Source organism: Oncorhynchus masou, chromosome 24, assembly GCF_036934945.1.
Source record: "Oncorhynchus masou masou isolate Uvic2021 chromosome 24, UVic_Omas_1.1, whole genome shotgun sequence".
Classification (NCBI taxonomy): domain Eukaryota; kingdom Metazoa; phylum Chordata; class Actinopteri; order Salmoniformes; family Salmonidae; genus Oncorhynchus; species Oncorhynchus masou.
Window position 1 is genome coordinate 59,719,279 of NC_088235.1, and position 18,567 is coordinate 59,737,845.

The following is an 18,567-nucleotide window of genomic DNA, read 5'->3' on the forward strand; positions in this document are numbered from 1 at the left end:
GTTTGTACCTACCGAAATTGTGCCACCCACCGCTTGTATTTCCCGCCCATACTTTTCCATAAACTCCTCAGAATAGTGCAGATTTCTAGGCCAATGAAAACGTTCTTCCTCTGGGATGTCCCAATTGTCTAGGATTCTATATGAAACCTTCATCAAGCTACAGCATTTCCATAACAAACGATGGTCAAGCTTTTTATATTTTACCCTAGATGCAGAGGGGAGTAGCCATGGTTACTGTACAAAACTCGAGTCAATACAGCCACGCTGAAAAACATGGACCGTAGACATCTCAAATTTACTTCATGGGGGTTTGAAATAAAACACAGATTAATACTTTGGCAAATGAAGATAATGAGAAGTTTATCAAAGAGTTTGAAACATTATTTTTTTTTTTAAACATGATCGTTCAAATCTATTTCATATACTCTGAAATGTAAGGTCATTTTTATCAGTAACTATTGAGAGAACAACATGCTCATAAAATAAGCATCTACTATGTTTGATTGAGTCAAATGGCCCTATGATGTAAGAGGGTTAGGACTTCATAGCTAGATGTATGTGTCATCTAGTGTTTCATAGCTGAAAATTACCACCACATTATACAGTAATAACTTCTATTGCCTTTTGAGGCAGACTCTCTAAAGTTAAGTAGTGCCCTCAGGATGGTAATAAAACAAGTGTACTTTGTTAATATGTCTGTTTGGAAACATTTATTAAAATAATACTGGCTAAATGAAACATGCCACAACCAAACATCCCTAAATGTGAGGAAAGGAAAAACTTAAATGTGAGGAATCAGTAATAGAGATAAGGCTTTGTCAAGGAGTTAATTTAATGCAGTGTTTCTTAATCATGGTCCTGGGTGCCCAAAGGGTGCACATTAGAGTTTTTTCCCTAGCACCAGACAACTGATTCCACCAATCAAAGGTTTGATGATGAGTTGATTAGTGGAATCAGGTGTGTAGTGCTCGGGCAAAAACTCTAATTAGCAGGACCAGGATTATGAAACACTGATTTAATAAACTACAAAGAATCTCAAACGAAACAAATAATGTAGCTGATTTTGTTGTTTATGTAATTCAAATCTGTAAAGAAGTCATTTAATATTTTGTCTTACACACATAGAAAATAAGATATAAAAATACATTATAAACTTAGAACAATGGCTGCAAATAGACATACTGTTTTCTCATAGGCAATAATTTGGGTATAGTTACACACAATTCATGGAGTAAATGTTAACAGAATCAGTTGAGTTTGACAGCATGGAGTCTTGTAACACGCTTGATTTGCACACTCAGAAAAAAACACCAGATCAAGAATAATGCTGTCAAAATAGCATATAAAAACCTCTGATCATAGCATAACATGCATGTTATTAAGGGATGGGATTGCCATGCTTTATTGGCTATGATATGTTTTCACTCACAACCAATAAAACCATTCATTTGCCACCATTCTTTTATCACCAATAACAATTTATTGTAAAATATTAGTCTTAATTCAAAGTCAATCCATTATCGTAAATAATAATAAGATTACTAATAACAATGATAATAATAAGTATGACAATAATCAGAATCATAATAATTATTGAGAATACATACTAATTCATCATTTATAACTGATAATAATAATATGCAATTGCACTACAGAACAATGTCTGAAACATAATGCTGAGACTGAAACTAAACGGCACACACACAATCTGAGACACAGAGACTCTCCATAAACCACTAGAGGCCATTCTGTTGCATAGTAAATAAAGAAGGGGATGTGGAGCAATGTTTTGGTGTAGACTGGGAAGTACACACAGCCTTTACAGTCAACCACCTAGTTACCACAATCACATAAACCCTTCACCTAGAACTACCACAGATGCCGAGTCAGCAGATGTCTGGTCACTGAGACTACCGGCCCAATACTCCTCTATAGAAAGTAAATCAGGAGGGCAAAAAAAGACAAGTCCTCATCTTATGTGATGGGTGTTGGAGAACTACATCATGGTCGAGAGCTCAGCTGGGATGTCTATGCCAATGACCACTCCTACATAAGGCCAGTCCAGAACAGCACGTATAACAGTGAAACACAGTCTATTTATAAAGAACCACAGACCCTCCACTCAAGGAAAGGTAAAGACATGCTCGACTATCTGAAGAATGTCAAGAAAAACCCTTGGGACTGTCCTGGCATGAGGAGCTACTACTACTGGATATAATAATTGGGTGACTCTGAGCTGAGGCCCTCATCAACAGACAAAGACATAATACTATTTGTCCATTTAGGACATTGATAGGACTGTGTAGACACCGACTCGGACAGTATTGGTATACTCAGTGCCGGCTCTATCATTTTGAGGGCCCAAAGAGAGATTTGGTTGGGGGAGGCCCCACATTTTTTGTGTGGCCCCCCTCTTGATGACGGAGAGACAAATGTACGTTCTAAAGTAAATGTCCTGCAATTCTACACATTTTGCCATGGGGTGTAGAGAAAATGCTGCAGTTTTAAAGCAAGTTTTCTGCAGTTCTACAGATTTTGCTATGGGGTGGAGAGAAATATTTTTCAATTTCATAACATATTTCAGGCAACTCTACTCATTATGCCATTGGGGCAGAGAGATTTTTTTTTTTTTTACAGTTTTAAAGCTAATTTCCTGCAATTCTACCAATTTTAGCATGGTGTAGTGAGAAATTGTTGTAGTTTTAAAGCTAATTTCCTGCAATTCTACACATTTTGCCCATATTAATCCAATGAGTCCCACGGCGACGCTGGCACGAGCTGGACTTCTTATGTTGCTTATGCCTGGAGCCGGCCCTGGGTATACTACTGATATTACTACTCGATGGAGCACAGGAGGCTGCTGAGGGGAGGACGGCTCATAATAATGTCTGGAATGGAGTAAATGGAATGGCATCAAACACATGGAAACCACAGGAGGTTGGCGGCACCTTAATTGGGGAGAGCGGGCTTGTGGTAATGACTGGAGCGGAATAAGTGGAATGGTATCAAATACACCAAACCCACGGTGTCCAGGTGTTTGATGCCATTCCAATTTGTTCGGTTCCAGCCATTATTATGAGCTGTTCTCCCCTCAGCAGTCTCCTGTGATTGAAACCATGTGTTTGATGTGTTCGATACCATTCAATTGATTCCATTCCAGCCATAACTATGAACCCGTCCTCCCCAATTAAGTTGCCACCGGCCTTCTGTGCTATGGAGCCACCAAAAAGTACTCTTGTGTATCTACGGAAAGGGACCTACTGTGTCTGTGGAGTGTAACAACAAGGCTGAGGTGACTGACTCCGTCTCAGGGCATCTCAGTGGCTGACAGACTGTGTGTACTGACTTGTTCTGCAGCTTAAAGGCTGATGACACATTCAGATATCAGAAACTATATGAGTAAAATAAGGCACTTTGTCGTTTTTTTTTTTTTACACCTCAGTTAAATCCTCAACCCCGAATTAAAATGAAAGGTTGTTTTGGTCTTCACACTCTATCCACAGAAAGAAAACAGGATAGTTTTCATGACATAAAGGGTTTCATTACAAATTTCTCTTTACAATAGTCGAAGGTATAAAAAGACTATGTTTTTGAAAAATAGATTATTTTTTTCTTTCCCATGAGCACCCATGTGTAATAAAAGTGTCTATTTTCTTCACATTGGTGCTCTCCCCCATTTTTACACATGTATCTACAATTTCAATACATTTGTACAGCAGATAGGCAAGCATGGCTTTTACATCCTCAAAGAAACAGTTGACTGAAAGAAATGTCTTTATGGCAGAAAAACAACAATGACAATGCCAGGTAACGGGGCAGGTACTCTCCCTTCTAGTCTTGAAACTCTCTGTTGGACCCCAGGGCCTAGATGAAATCAGATGACGTGTTAACTGGCGATAGCCGACACCCGACACAGTGGATGTTTTGGCGGTGTCGGAGGTGTAACTGCATTGCAGCTGTCAAATTGGTGAGCAGCTGCTCTTGATCACTGTCACAAAGCCACACCCATCCCACTCGCGTTAGGAAGTGCCGAAGAAGAAAGTGTAGGCTATATAGAAATATGACGCCAAATCATTAAATGAAATAATGAGAATTTCTAGGTGTAGATTACATCTCATATTCCAGTGATTGAACTTGTGATCAAGGCTGCATGGAATGTTTCTTAAGGTGACTCCGTGCAGCCAATGGGAATGTCCGCTTTGGGTATAACGCAAGGAACCACTTGTTGATTTGACAGCTCTAACGCAGTTTCACCTCTGACACACAGCCAAAACAACCACTATGCAGATTGTCTGATTGAATAGAGCCTCTATTCTCTCTTCAAGTCCTGCTTAAATGAAACCCCCTCAGTCTTCATGTCATAAAAGACCCAGGACTTCATAGTCAGTGAAGAGAGATGGGTCATCAGTTGGCAGGGGTATATATATAGAGAGAGAGAGAGAGAGAGAGAGAGAGAGAGAGAGAGGTGGCAGGACTCACCACGCTGCTATACATTCATAGTCAGCTCAGTTACCATGACAGTGGGAAGGTCACCTGGGCGATGTGGCAGGTCCAGGGGGTACGGTGATTTTGGGCGGTCAGGGAGTGGAGGTTTGCATCCTTCTTGATCTTCAGGAGGCGACCAACGGGGCGTTACCAGGGTGTTTTAGAGTGTGGTGTGTTTGGGGGTTGCTTGGCGGGGACTCGGTCAGGGAGGATAAGAGGGGGCATATCAGACCTTATTGCTTAACAATGATTCAGTGCAGGTCTAGAGCCAGTATCTGCCCCCTAAAAAGCAGACTGGGCAGGCAGGAGGGGGCTGCCAAGCCATTGTAGTGTGTCCATTAGTCAGGTGATGAGAAGCTGTGCCTTGACTGACTGTAACAAGCCAAGGCTGCTTTTTTCCCCTTCTACCAAAGAACTGATGTGCGGGCAATGGCCAGGTCGTCATTGGTTGAAGATTTCAGAAGGTCAGAAGGTCAGGGGTTAGTTGCTAGTGGCGGCTGGGGGGGGGGGGGGGGTGTTAAGAAACAAACAAACAGAAAAGAGAGAAATTATAAAGGAGAGAAGCAAAAATGAAAGGAAAGAAAAAAGATAGAGGAGATTAGTCTCAGCTAGCGACAGCAGGATGACAACATGGCTGAACTAATCAGAGCTATACCATGCATCCATTCAATCCACCATGCAATTTCGCCACAACTGCGTCCGACCAATCTACACGTGACACCATATGTTTCCATATGCTTCCACAACACCTTCGCTTTGACCGAAGCCAGAGCGCTGGACGCAAAACGCTGTGTCAGAAATGAAAACAATTCATGCATCCTTCTGTTTGTTTAGATAAAAGGACAATTCATATGATGGGTTGATTGAATCCAAGAGTTCAGCAAGAGCTACTCATCTATATCCTTACAATGTCGTAAAGTCATGAAAGCATGATTTTACATAACGTGAAAGACAGTCCTGTCCCTTCAGCTCATGTGTTAAAAAGGAGGGAATTAAAAAAGACAATTACAGTAGTTCTAAATGGTTAGTAGCAGTCAAGTAAACGGACAGTAAATCTAGGCAGAGGGAAAGATCCAAACGAGATGGAGGAAGGTATAGTCGTGGACAACAGTCAGTAAAGTTATTGTTACCTGACTGCTAATAAGTATTAGAGCACTTCAGAGGTTCAAGAGTCAAGCGGCGAGTAGTGGTGGAAGAGTATATTAATAAGTCTCATTGTTTGGGAATGAATTCATTTAGAGAGGTTACAGTGAGAAATTCAAGAAGTCCGCACCGCTGTGGACAAAAATCATTTTAGGCCAAAACGGTGTTTGTCATAAAAAATTAAAAAATATTCAATATCATTTTTTTATTGCCTTTTCAAAGTATGTTTTCTATTTACAACAAGCATGACAATCTTTGCTTTAATGATACAAAGCAACACTACATGGTATTTTCTAAAATAGCACACTAGCCATGAAACGTTAAGCTGTGAGCATGCCAAAGCCGTCACTTCAGCCAGTGCCCTCAGCTTAGGAGACAATATACAATTCACAGGACACATAATATAAAATGCACTTGCATATAAACACTGAAAAGGTCCTGTCTTTTGTTTAAAGCCCTAAAATATATTCAAAAATAGAGGACATTTTCTAAAGTGGTGCTATAAAGCTGCTATGATGGATATTTGTCTTTCCTACAAATAGCCCTATAGAATAATCCTTGCTATTTCTGACATTTCATATACATTCCTGCTTTATATTTTATATATATATTTATATATATATATTTCAAGAAGCCACAAGTAAATACTATTTTCTTTGCAACAACAAAACATTTAAAGAAGCTTTACAGTAAAACATTTTTTTTTTATTCTCAAGTGGAACATTTCTGGTAAATGCATTCACACTCTGGCAATTTCTCATCCAAAATGGACCCTAGAATTCTCTGTCCACTCCACAGTGGTCCGTTTAAGACGTATGCAGCTTAGATCATATGTTTCATTTCATCGTCTGAGGTTCTGCCAATCTGACTGCAGCAGAGGAGATGAAGAATGCTTTTGACTTAAAAAAAATCATTCAGTGCAAAATAAGATTTGTGCTGTAGTCTCTCTTTTCAAATGAAGCAACAATCAAACAGATGTAAAGAAAATAAGGCTTCTTTACCAGATTGACAAAATATTGTAAATCTTACTGTATTAAGAGCTTAAGAACTGTATCGTTGAGAGCTGTTGTAAAATGCTTTCTAATGCACTGTAAAGTGTCCAGAGGAAAATCTAAATAGAATATACTGTATACAGTGCCTTCAGAACGTATTCAAACCCTTTTACATTTCCCAGATTTTGTTGTGTTATAAAGTGGGATTAAATGGATTTAATTGAAAAAAAGATTGTCAATGACCTACACAAAATACTCTGTAATGTCAAAGTGGAATATTTTTTATTTATTAATGGGAAATAAAAGAGTAATATATCTTGAATAGATAAGTATTCAACCCCCCCCCCCCAGCAGCATACCACCCTGCATCCCACCGCTGGCTTGCCTCAAAAGCTAAGAAAGGTTGGTCCGGGTCAGTCGCTAGATAGGACACCAGATGCTGCTGGAAGTGGTGTAGGACTCTGTCCTCTTGTCCCCCCCCCCAAAAAAAAATATCCCAATAACACAAGGCAGTGATTGGGGACATTGCCCTGTGTAGTGTGCTGTCATTCATCTCCCTTCTCTCCCCTACGTGTTCTCAGTCAACTTACAGGGTTTAAATAAATAAATAAAAAGATGGTCGTTGATCATTGTTAGACAGCCATTTTCAAGTCTTGCCATAGATTTTCAAGCCGATTTAAGTCAAAAATTGAACTAGGCCAGTCAGGAACATTCAATGTCATCTTGGTAAGCAACAGTGTATATTTGGCCTTGTGTTTTAGGTTATTGTCCTGCTGAAAGGTGAATTTGTCTCCCAGTGTCTGATGGAAAGCAGGCTAAACCAGGTTTTCCTCTCAGATTTTGTCTATGCTTAGCTGTATTCCATTTATTTTTATCCTACAAAACTCCCTCGTTCTTGCCGATGACAAGCATATCCATAACATGATGCAGCCAACATCATTCTTCAAAATATGAAGAGTGGTACACAGTGATGTGTTAGGTTAGATTTGCCTCAAACATAATGCTTTGTATTCAGGAAAAAACGTGTATTTCTTTGCCACATTTTTTGCACTATTACTTCAGCGCCTGCCTTATTGCAAACAGGATGTATGTTTTGGAATAGTTTTTTCCTACAGGCTTCCTTCTTTCCACTCTGTCATTTATGTTAGTAATACAATGTTGTTGATCCATTGTCAGTTAGTTCCTATCACAGCCATTAAACTCTGTAACTGTTGTAAAATCACCATTAGCCTCATGGTGAAATCACTGAGCGGTTTCCTTCTTCTCATAACTGATTTAAGAAGGGGGCCTGTATCTTTGTAGTGACTGGGTGTATTGATACACCATCAAATGTGTACAATTAATTACTGCACCATGCTCAAAGTGATATTCAATGTCTGTTTTTTTTACCCATCTACCAATAGGTGCCTTTCTTTGTGAAACATAGGAAAACCTCCATGGTCTGTGTGGTTGAATCTGTGCTTGAAATTCACTGCTCGACTGAGGGACCTTAAAGATAATTGTATGTGTGGGGTAGAGAGATGGGGTAGTCATTTAAAAATCATGTTAAACACTACTATTGCACACATAGTCCATGCAACTTATGTGACTTGTTAAGCTTATTATTACTAGGCAAAAGGGTTGAATACTTACTGACTCAAGACTTAAGCTTTTCATTTTTAATTTGTAAACATTTCTAAAAACAATTCCACCTCGACATTATGGGGTGTTGTCTACATCACTGACGCAACCTCTCAACTTAATTCATTTTAAATTCAGTTTGTGAATACTTTCGGAAGGCACTGTAAATCTCTAGACCCCAATTGACGTACTCATTTGATAGTGTATTTGCTATTTTGAGACCGTTCAACAGCTTTGCCAATATGAGCTGATGAAAAGGCCCAGATCTCAGACGCCATCATAGCTTCCTCCCTGCTTCCACCAGTCAGCCTGCCTCTTACACACAGGCTTGACCGGTTGGCCTGCACTCAATCCCCCCTGCCTCATGGTTCAACCCCCCAAAACCGCACTGATACGTCAATCATATTACGTTGTGTTAGCGTAATGTTTGAATAAACCATTAAAGTTTTAATGGTGTAAAACTGTTCATCAGAGTGTGGGAGCCAAACCTATGAAGAGGTCGATTGAATACAGGCTTTTGTGCAATTTCATCGGATGTTGGTTTGTCATTCAATTTGTCAGTAACCTATCCGTCACCATTATTGTCATTTATTATCAGTATGGATTAAGGTTTGACCTTTTAGTAATAATACCCTTTGTATAATATGCACTTCTTAAGTAACTCCATATTACAGTTATTTTTATATTAATTTATTTGTTTTAGGGCAGATTTGAGCTATCAAGTTTTCAGAGGCAATTCACAGACAGCGCGACAGTGCCGAAACCTGAATATCCTTAGACCCAGTTTGCATATACTGTTAAATATATATGTTAATTGTTCCACATCATCTAGCAGCAAAAAAAAAGGTGATTCGTGAATTGGACTTATTTAAACAATATTACAATTGAATCAATTTCACTGGGTTTTCAACTTCAACGTATGTACTAAAATGTAGGTTGATTTATCCAAAAATGTCTGCATGTAGGCAGTTTTTCAATTGGCATTTGCATCCTATTTTCTGGCACATTGCAAACACTCACTTGATTGGGTACAAGGAATGATCTGGAGTGAAATGTACATACACCCACACTGTGTATCATCACAAGGCACACTTGGTGTATTAAGCACCAGGGGTATAAGGATAAAACAGAGAAAAGGCACCGATAGAGACAGATTCTCTGGTTGACTCCCTTGGTTATTCTCAGTGTTCAGTGGGAATATTACAAGGTCTGTAATGGACTTCGAGAAGAAGGTGTGACGCATGTGGACTTTAGAGAGCGACAGCTTTGACGGTTGTGTTTGTTTACCTTATCTGCAGAATAAAACCATTTCCAGTCTATAGCCTATAGTCTATACCACGTGTCCATCCAACTTTTCTTATAACGCCGTTGTTGAGACTTCAAAAAAATACTGTAGTAAAAATGGGGAGATAAAAAATTATAATATGACATGACAGGTTTACACTTCTGTGTTGTCCTTGACAATACAACGGGTCAGATTCCCAACACATTCATTTCCTCAAACAAATAAATACAAAATGGACATAATTTATCGATTAAAACGCGACATTATCCACGTAAGAAGCTGAAGACTTAAGTGCATTTGAAATAAAATTGCAACCTCCTCGTTGAACGGAGGGGGGAAACTAAAATACAGGTCATTTGATCTTCTTTTTTAATAAAAGGGGTATCGTCCATTATTTGTCATCGACATCATGTCAGATTCATAAAGTCATCGAAATAATAGAGTGGAGTAGTTTTTTGTTTTTTTTAAACGCAGGTGTGTATGTTTGTGTCTCTACCGAGATTGCAAAAGCATCATTCGGCCAATGTGTTGTGGTCACTAGTTCTCAGAATCACCTTGTACAGCCCTCCACGTACGCACTCTGAGAACAAATGTATTCCAAATAAATGTTTCTTAGAGGCCACGACGAGGAAGGGTGCGCAGTATGCTGCATCACATCACAAACCGGAACGACTAGCTGAACAATTTGTACATGTTGCAAAACAGATCAGGACCAACAGTGAGCAGGCATTGGCAATAAAACACAAATGCATAAGAGCTAAACTAACCTCGGTCTGCGGTCACTATCCTTTGGTAAGGATGGACCCGCAGTTCGTGCCTTCGAATCTTAGTAGTCACTGCACCTGCTCGGATTGCAACAACATGACCAAAACAAGGATTAGGTCATTTCCTCCTTCGCCGTTTCCATCAAGTCAATTCGTCATATCATCAAGGTTTATACGACCAAACACGTAACACAATTAGGAAAAAATCTTTAGAAATACATGTTAAGGCACAAATTATACTCATATACTTCATCGTAACAAGGAGAAATCTTGGACATAGTAGCATTTGTGACTATGGAGTAACCTTGACTGTAAGGATCCATTGTTTTCTTGAGTCCTTGTTACAAATTTGCAGGAATTAGGCATTTATGCACACACACACACACACACACACACACACACACACACACACACACACACACACACACACACACACACACACACACACACACACACACACACACACACACACACACACACACACACACACACACACACACACACACACAGGGGAGCTTTACTAGTCACATAATCTCAGGTTGAGCATCAGGAAGTGCATCTCTTCAGTTATTCGTTTTAAATATAATACTGATCACTCACTCTCTGGTTAAAGCCCAGAGATGAAAGCTTTTAGGCACATTTGCAGTAGTAAAAAAAATGAACATCTCTTATAAAATAAAAAATAAAAAGAATAGGTAGAAAAAAAAGGCAATGAATTAAGTGATTAGTAAAGCGTGACAGTATTGTATAGGTTTTCAATCCCAGACATAGCAGTCAGTGGAACAGTCGCATACCGTAGGTCTGCGAAAATATACTTCTATGAATGTGTGTACAGGATGCACATACACACTCACACATAATGCATGGCGTTAAGGCCCGTGCCTCTTCAGGGAGGTTTGGCCGGTGTAAACATCAGTAGTGAGGGAGCCTGCCAGTCTGTCTGTCTGTGCCTGTCTGTCTGTCTGTCTGTCTGTCTGTCTGTCTGTCTGTCTGTCTGTCTGTCTGTCTGTCTGTCTGTCTGTCTGTCTGTCTGTCTGTCTGTCTGTCTGTCTGTCTGTCTGTCTGTCTGTCTGTCTGTCTGTCTGCCTGCCTGCCTGCCTGCCTGCCTGTCTGTCTGCCTGCCTGCCTGCCTGCCTGCCTGCCTGTCTGCCTGTCTGTCTGTCTGCCTGCCTGCCTGTGTCTGTCTGCCTGCCTGCCTGTGTCTGTCTGCCTGCCTGTGTCTGCCTGTCTGCCTGCCTGTGTCTGCCTGCCTGTGTCTGCCTGCCTGCCTGTGTCTGTCTGCCTGCCTGTGTCTGCCTGCCTGCCTGTGTCTGCCTGCCTGCCTGTGTCTGCCTGCCTGCCTGTGTCTGCCTGCCTGCCTGCCTGCCTGCCTGCCTGTGTCTGTCTGTCTGTCTGTCTGTCTGTCTGTCTGTCTGTCTGTCTGTCTGTCTGTCTGCCTGTCTGCCTGTCTGCTATATGCCCGGATCTTGGTTCATTACACTCAAGGCAGCTGTGAAACAAAAGCACATGTGTGATCGGATGAGGGGCTCAGTAAGGATCCGTGAAACTCTTTTAGCCTTTCGTGGGGAAAGCCACACCTATTGAATAAAGGAAGGGAACGGTGAATTAGTGGCAGGAATTCCTGTCCTTTGAGAAGCAAGACACTACCAGGCCTCTATTCCCGAAGCCATTTTAGGACACTCCGTTTGAGTCCATGCAAAAATGCGTTGTACAAAAGGGCTATGTTGTTCACTCACTGACTGTCGTTTGGGCTACACTTGAGCTGAAAGTCTCATTCTGTGAATATTTTTCATGAGAGTGAAGTTAAGACTGTCAGTGTCGGGACAGAATGTCCTAAAATCCCTTTGTGAATAAAGCCTGTCAAGCCTAGACGCTTTAACTGCAGGTGCCCCATCGCCAACACACACCATCTCCCCCATTGGCTCCGCAAGCCCTCTCTGTCGACCCCCTCTGACCCCTCACTGTCCTCATGTTACCCCTCAGGACGCCCCCAAGCCACACCCAGAGAGAGGGGGGCGCCCCCAAGGGGGGTCTGCAGCAAGGTGGAGCTCAGTTCTCCCTCATCATCATACACAAATATATCATCATTATCATCATCATCAGGACAGGAAATCAAAAAGAGTTGATCAGTAACACACACGTCACTTTGAACAGACATTAAAAGAGGAAGGGCCGAGGCTTCCCCTTGTGGCTTGTGGTTGCTCAGAGAGGGCCAATCCTCAACCAGTCCAGCGTGTGGTGGCGGGGAGGGAGGAGGGAGATGAGGAGGTGGGTGTGTGTTGTTTGAGGGGGTGGAGGGAAAGAGGGAGGGAAGGGACGTTTCTTTAAAAGGGAGGCCGGTTGCAGGGCTCTCCTCGCTGCACAGTGATGGGAAAGTGACAGGTCTGAAACCCCAGGTAGAGGGGCAGCTCTTCGGCCTTTGAGGACGCTGTATAGGTCACACAAGAGAGAGAGACAGGGTGAAATCTTCACTGGGCTCCGCCGCTCCTCGACCACCCACCCCTTCACAGTAACACCCCCACCCACCCACCCACCCAGCCTCACTCACCCAACCCCCCGCCCCCCAACCCAGAATCCCCTCTCCCCTCTCCCTTCACCCAGACACAGTTGGAGGATTGGTCCACTGCATTAGGCGGAACTCTGGCTACTAATGGCTGACACCCTGGCTGTCTGGAATGTGCTCAACCCAATTGGACACGCTGCTGTTGACCTTTTGGTGCATTGGTAACAGTTCAGATTTACAATGTGCCTTTGGGTACAGTCTGTCTTAATGGAGTCAAGTCGCGTTTGTAATATGATATTTTCTAAAGTGGCTTCTTTCAAAGCCATAGGGCTGCGTGTGTATGCAGGGACTGGGAGAGAGGAGGGTAAGGACCCTTTTCCAAATGAAACCGCTCCCTCTTATAAATCACAGAGCCAGTAGAGCTCTGAACTTCCAGTTCATTTATGCACATATTTCTTAAAGGGCTTTTTAAAGGAGAGAATTGTCTCATGATAGTGAAAAGAAAGATGCAGTAAAGAGCTGGAATGTTTTTTTTTCTGTTGCTGACCCCTCTCTTTCAGTGGTATCTCCTGGGAGGCTGGGGCGGGCGAGAGACGGGAGAGTGTGGTATTATTCTGAGGGGGGGTTGTCAAAAAAGTGTGAATGGGGGGGCGGGGCCGTATTTAGGAGGAGTGGCGCAGGATCAGCGTGGGGGCGGGATTCCACTGGCCATGGGGGTGGTGGTGTTGGTGGGGGGCTGCGGGGCAATCGCAGGGGCACGCATGCTTACCTAACACCCCGCTGGAGTCGATGGGGTACTCCAGGATGGAGGTGGCAGGGGCCAGCGTGTAGGGGTAATCGTACGGCGACGCGTATATGAGGCCCGACTCGGGACCTTGGGTCATGACGCCCGGGTGGGGCGAGCCGTTGGGCATGCAGGTCTGGATCTGTCGGATCAGGGGCATTAGGGTGGGGCCGGCCGGGGTGGAAGTGCGCAGGGCGTTCTGGGGCATGGGGGCGGGGCCGGCGATGATGCGGGGCGCCTGGGCGTTCGCTGCAAGAGAGAAGGCAAGGGCTGCTGGAGTGAGCGGAAAACAAGGGAGGAGAAGGTGGAGGAGGAGGAAGAGGGAGGGGTGTGTGGAGAGACCAGAGGGGGAGGAGAGGTGGAGGAGGAGGAAGAGGGAGGGGTGTGTGGAGAGACCAGAGGGGGAGGAGAGGTGGAGGAGGAGGAAAAGGGAGGGGTGTGTGGAGAGACCAGAGGGGGAGGAGGAGGAAGAGGGAGGGGTGTGTGGAGAGACCAGAGGGGGAGGAGGAGGAAGAGGGAGGGGTGTGTGGAGAGACCAGAGGGGGAGGAGAGGTGGAGAGAAGTGGAAGAAAAAGGAGGATACAAAACACAAGTTAGCATCTATCACACATATCATAGGACACACTCAAAGAATATCAGATAAGTCAGGAACCGGAGAAAAAGCTACATACACAAACTGTTTGACAGACTGGCCTTAGCTTCCACTACACAGCATCTAGTACAATATAAGAGAGGTCTTCAAGGATTGCCTCCATTCATCTCTAGCGCGGAGTTTGATTCGGACACAACAGTGCTGGCTGGGATCTGTTCAGCACAAACATGCGATTGGAATGAGGCACGCATCTCCCTCAGCGACACAAAATGGACGCCCAGTCAGAGCCAGACCTCTCTTCCTCCTTCAAAAGAACTCGACCAAGTGCCACCCAATAGGACAGCAGGGAAACCAAAGTAACTAAAGAAACAACGAAAAATGCACTGAGGGGAACTCTGAACGTGGCAAGCCAAAAGCACACTCTGTTCAATTCATGGCACCGCACAACGCTCCTGGGCTTGTCGTGAGCGAAAAGGAGCAGTTTGAATTACACTGCTCCAGGACACACAAAGGGCTGTTCTACCGTGTTAGTCAGTGCCCCCCCCCTAGGGAAAGGGGCGCGGTGATGTCATCCTTACGTGACTTGATGTTGGCGTCTCGGTAGGTGCCGTTGAGGATGGCCAGCTCCATCAGCTGCATCTTCTTCAGGCTGTCCTCTCCCTCCGCCTGGAGCACAGAGACACAGGAACAGTCACACAGAGACACAGGAACAGTCACACAGAGACACAGGAACAGTCGCACAGAGACACAGGAACAGTCGCACAGAGACACAGGAACAGTCGCACAGAGACACAGGAACAGTCGCACAGAGACACAGGAACAGCCACACAGAGACACAGGAACAGTCGCACGGAGACACAGGAACAGTCACACAGAGACACAGGAACAGTCGCACAGAGACACAGGAACAGTCACACGTAGACACAGGAACAGTCACACAGAGACACAGGAACAGTCGCACAGAGACACAGGAACAGTCGCACAGAGACACAGGAACAGTCGCACAGAGACACAGGAACAGTCACACAGAGACACAGGAACAGTCGCACAGAGACACAGGAACAGTCACACGGAGACACAGGAACAGTCACACAGAGACACAGGAACAGTCGCACAGAGACACAGGAACAGTCGCACAGAGACACAGGAACAGTCGCACAGAGACACAGGAACAGTCGCACAGAGACACAGGAACAGTCGCACAGAGACAGAGGAACAGTCGCACAGAGACACAGGAACAGTCGCACAGAGACACAGGAACAGTCGCACAGAGACACAGGAACAGTCGCACAGAGACACAGGAACAGTCACACGGAGACACAGGAACAGTCACACGTAGACACAGGAACAGTCACACGTAGACACAGGAACAGTCACACAGAGACACAGGAACAGTCACACGTAGACACAGGAACAGTCACACAGAGACACAGGAACAGTCACACGTAGACACAGGAACAGTCACACGTAGACACAGGAACAGTCACACAGAGACACAGGGACAGTCACACAGAGACACAGGAACAGTCGCACAGAGACACAGGAACAGTCACACAGAGACACAGGAACAGTCGCACAGAGACACAGGAACAGTCACACGGAGACACAGGAACAGTCACACGGAGACACAGGAACAGTCACACAGAGACACAGGAACAGACACACAGAGACACAGGAACAGTCGCACAGAGACACAGGAACAGTCACACGGAGACACAGGAACAGTCACACAGAGACACAGGAACAGTCACACAGAGACACAGGAACAGTCACACAGAGACACAGGAACAGTCGCACAGAGACACAGGAACAGTCACACAGAGACACAGGAACAGTCGCACAGAGACACAGGAACAGTCACACAGAGACACAGGGACAGTCACACGGAGACACAGGAACAGTCGCACAGAGACACAGGAACAGTCACACAGATACACAGGGACAGTCACACGGAGACACAGGAACAGTCGCACAGAGACACAGGAACAGTCACACGGAGACACAGGGACAGTCACACGGAGACACAGGAACAGTCGCACAGAGACACAGGAACAGTCGCACAGAGACACAGGAACAGTCACACAGATACACAGGGACAGTCACACGGAGACACAGGAACAGTCGCACAGAGACACAGGAACAGTCACACGGAGACACAGGAACAGTCACACAGAGACACAGGGACAGTCACACAGAGACACAGGGACAGTCGCACAGAGACACAGGAACAGTCGCACAGAGACACAGGAACAGTCGCACAGAGACACAGGAACAGTCGCACAGAGACACAGGAACAGTCGCACAGAGACACAGGAACAGTCACACGGAGACACAGGAACAGTCACACGGAGACACAGGAACAGTCACACGGAGACACAGGAACAGTCACACGGAGAGCGGAATATGTTGAACGGCGACTCACGTCTGCACACATACCGTAAGACTTGGAGCACAGACACACTGTATGATTGTCTCACATCAGTACACAGACACTCAGCTCTCTCACATTCCCGCATGCACGCACACACACACACACACACACACACACACACACACACACACACACACACACACACACACACACACACACACACACACACACACACACACACACACACACACACACACACACACCAAATCGACAAAGCAACCAAATGGCATCCGATCCTGCCAGACACCGAAAGACACATACACAAACGTTCCTACCAATTATCAGCAATTATTTACTGAAGCGATTTGGTTGGCAGTTTGAAAAGATCCAGCAGGAGCCCAGATCTAGATTCAGTAGCAGCAGGGTATCCAATCTGCCACCGCATCTTTGATATTTACTTCAGCACTTAATCGGCTCATCTGCCAGAGTAACGAATGGGAGGAGAAACACTTTGTTCATCAGTCAAACTTTTCCACATCACTGGGACGATTCATCTCCACGCCTAGAGCAACAATGCGTTTTCAAAACGTAACGCAACGAGACAGAACTTGATCACAACTTTGATTTGGGGAAAAGCGGTGAAGATGAGAAGACGAGGGGGCGGGGAAAAGCGGTGAAGATGAGAAGACGAGGGGGCGGTGAAAAGCGGTAAAGATGAGAAGACGATGGGGGCGGGGAAAAGCGGTGAAGATGAGAAGACGAGGGGGCGGGGAAAAGCGGTGAAGATGAGAAGACGAGGGGGCGGGGAAAAGCGGTGAAGATGAGAAGACGAGGGGGCGGGGAAAAGGCATTGACCTGACGTGTGCGTCGTCTATGGAATCACAGTGAACATACTTTTAGAAAACACTGAGCCAAGCCTTCGGGAGCCAAAAAGAAAACGCACAAAGGTCTCCTGTATCTACTGTAAACATCAATACTTTTTAATAAGTGAAGACTGCAGTGATTAATAGCCTATGAAGAGAAGGCACTGCAGGAATAAATCCCTCGGACTCTGAGTCTACTGTCGTTCCAGAGGAGGCTGGTATATAAGATCTGGGATGGAATGAATGGAACGGTATCAAACACATCAAACATATGGAAAACCCCGTTTGACTCCTTGCCATTCATCCCATTCCAGCCGTTACAATGAGCCCGTCCTCCTATAGCTCCACCCCACCAGCCTCCTTTGTTTAGTTCTGTCCTTGAGTGGTACTGTTATGTTCAATTCTTTTTGAATCGATATATGTGTGTGTGTGTGTGTGTGTTTGGGAGTGTTTAAGGACAATACAGTGTCGTCCTCTGCACATTCCTCTCCGATTATACGGTAGGGAGGTGTGGAGGCTTTTCGATCTTGGACAATGGACACCAATGGATGACTCTTGGTCTGTTTGCTTTCTAGTCTGCCTTCAGCTTGTAGTTGTTGGCCTGGGCCAGTGAGTGGTGCTGTGTTGTCACTCATATCAGTGAGTCCAGTAGGGCTATCTTAACACCTCCACTGTTACAGTCTGTATACTGCTGTGATGTGGTTCTGGTCAGGGATGCAAGCGTGAGAGAAAGTTGCCCGTGATTGCTTGGCCCTCTACTTTAGCTGTCAGTGTCAATGGCAGTAGTCCACGAGTCATGTTCTCACATGAACCTCTGTGTGTCTCTTCTTAAAAATATATATATATATATATATCCCATTTAGCAGACGCTTTTGTCCAAAGCGACTTACAAGTCGGCTGGGGCCACTACTTTTTACATATGGGTGGCCCCAGCGGGAATCGAACCCACGACGCTTGGCGTTGCAAGCGCCATGCTCTACCGACTGAGCCACACAGGACCCAAAAATCTCCCAGCTAGGAATATCACAGGAGGTTGCTGGCACCTTAATTGGGGAGAACGGGCTCGTGGTAATGACTGGAGCGGAATCTGTGGAATGGTTTCAAACACAGCAAACACATGGTAGCTTTTGCTCTTCTCCACCTCCACCTCTGCTGTGACAGTGTT

General features: G+C 44.6%; 1 protein-coding gene across 4 annotated transcripts in view; it reads right to left on the reverse strand.

Annotated features, from left to right (window-relative positions):
• Nucleotides 1-5,792: 5,792 nt before the first annotated feature.
• LOC135512413 (KH domain-containing RNA-binding protein QKI-like) overlaps nt 5,793-18,567 on the reverse strand; it is a 110,690-nt gene continuing 97,915 nt past the window's right edge. The window contains exons 5-7 of one of the 4 annotated variants that reach the window (XM_064934428.1): nt 14,747-14,834; nt 13,562-13,849; nt 5,793-10,367 (exon numbers count right to left, since the gene is read on the reverse strand). In XM_064934428.1, the coding sequence (XP_064790500.1) occupies nt 10,288-10,367; nt 13,562-13,849; nt 14,747-14,834 (456 nt within the window). In that variant the 3' untranslated portion in view covers nt 5,793-10,287. Of the gene's footprint in view, nt 12,718-13,416; nt 13,850-14,746; nt 14,835-18,567 lie in introns of those variants that run through there. The other 3 variants (XM_064934426.1, XM_064934427.1, XM_064934425.1) reach the window with 3 other exon arrangements.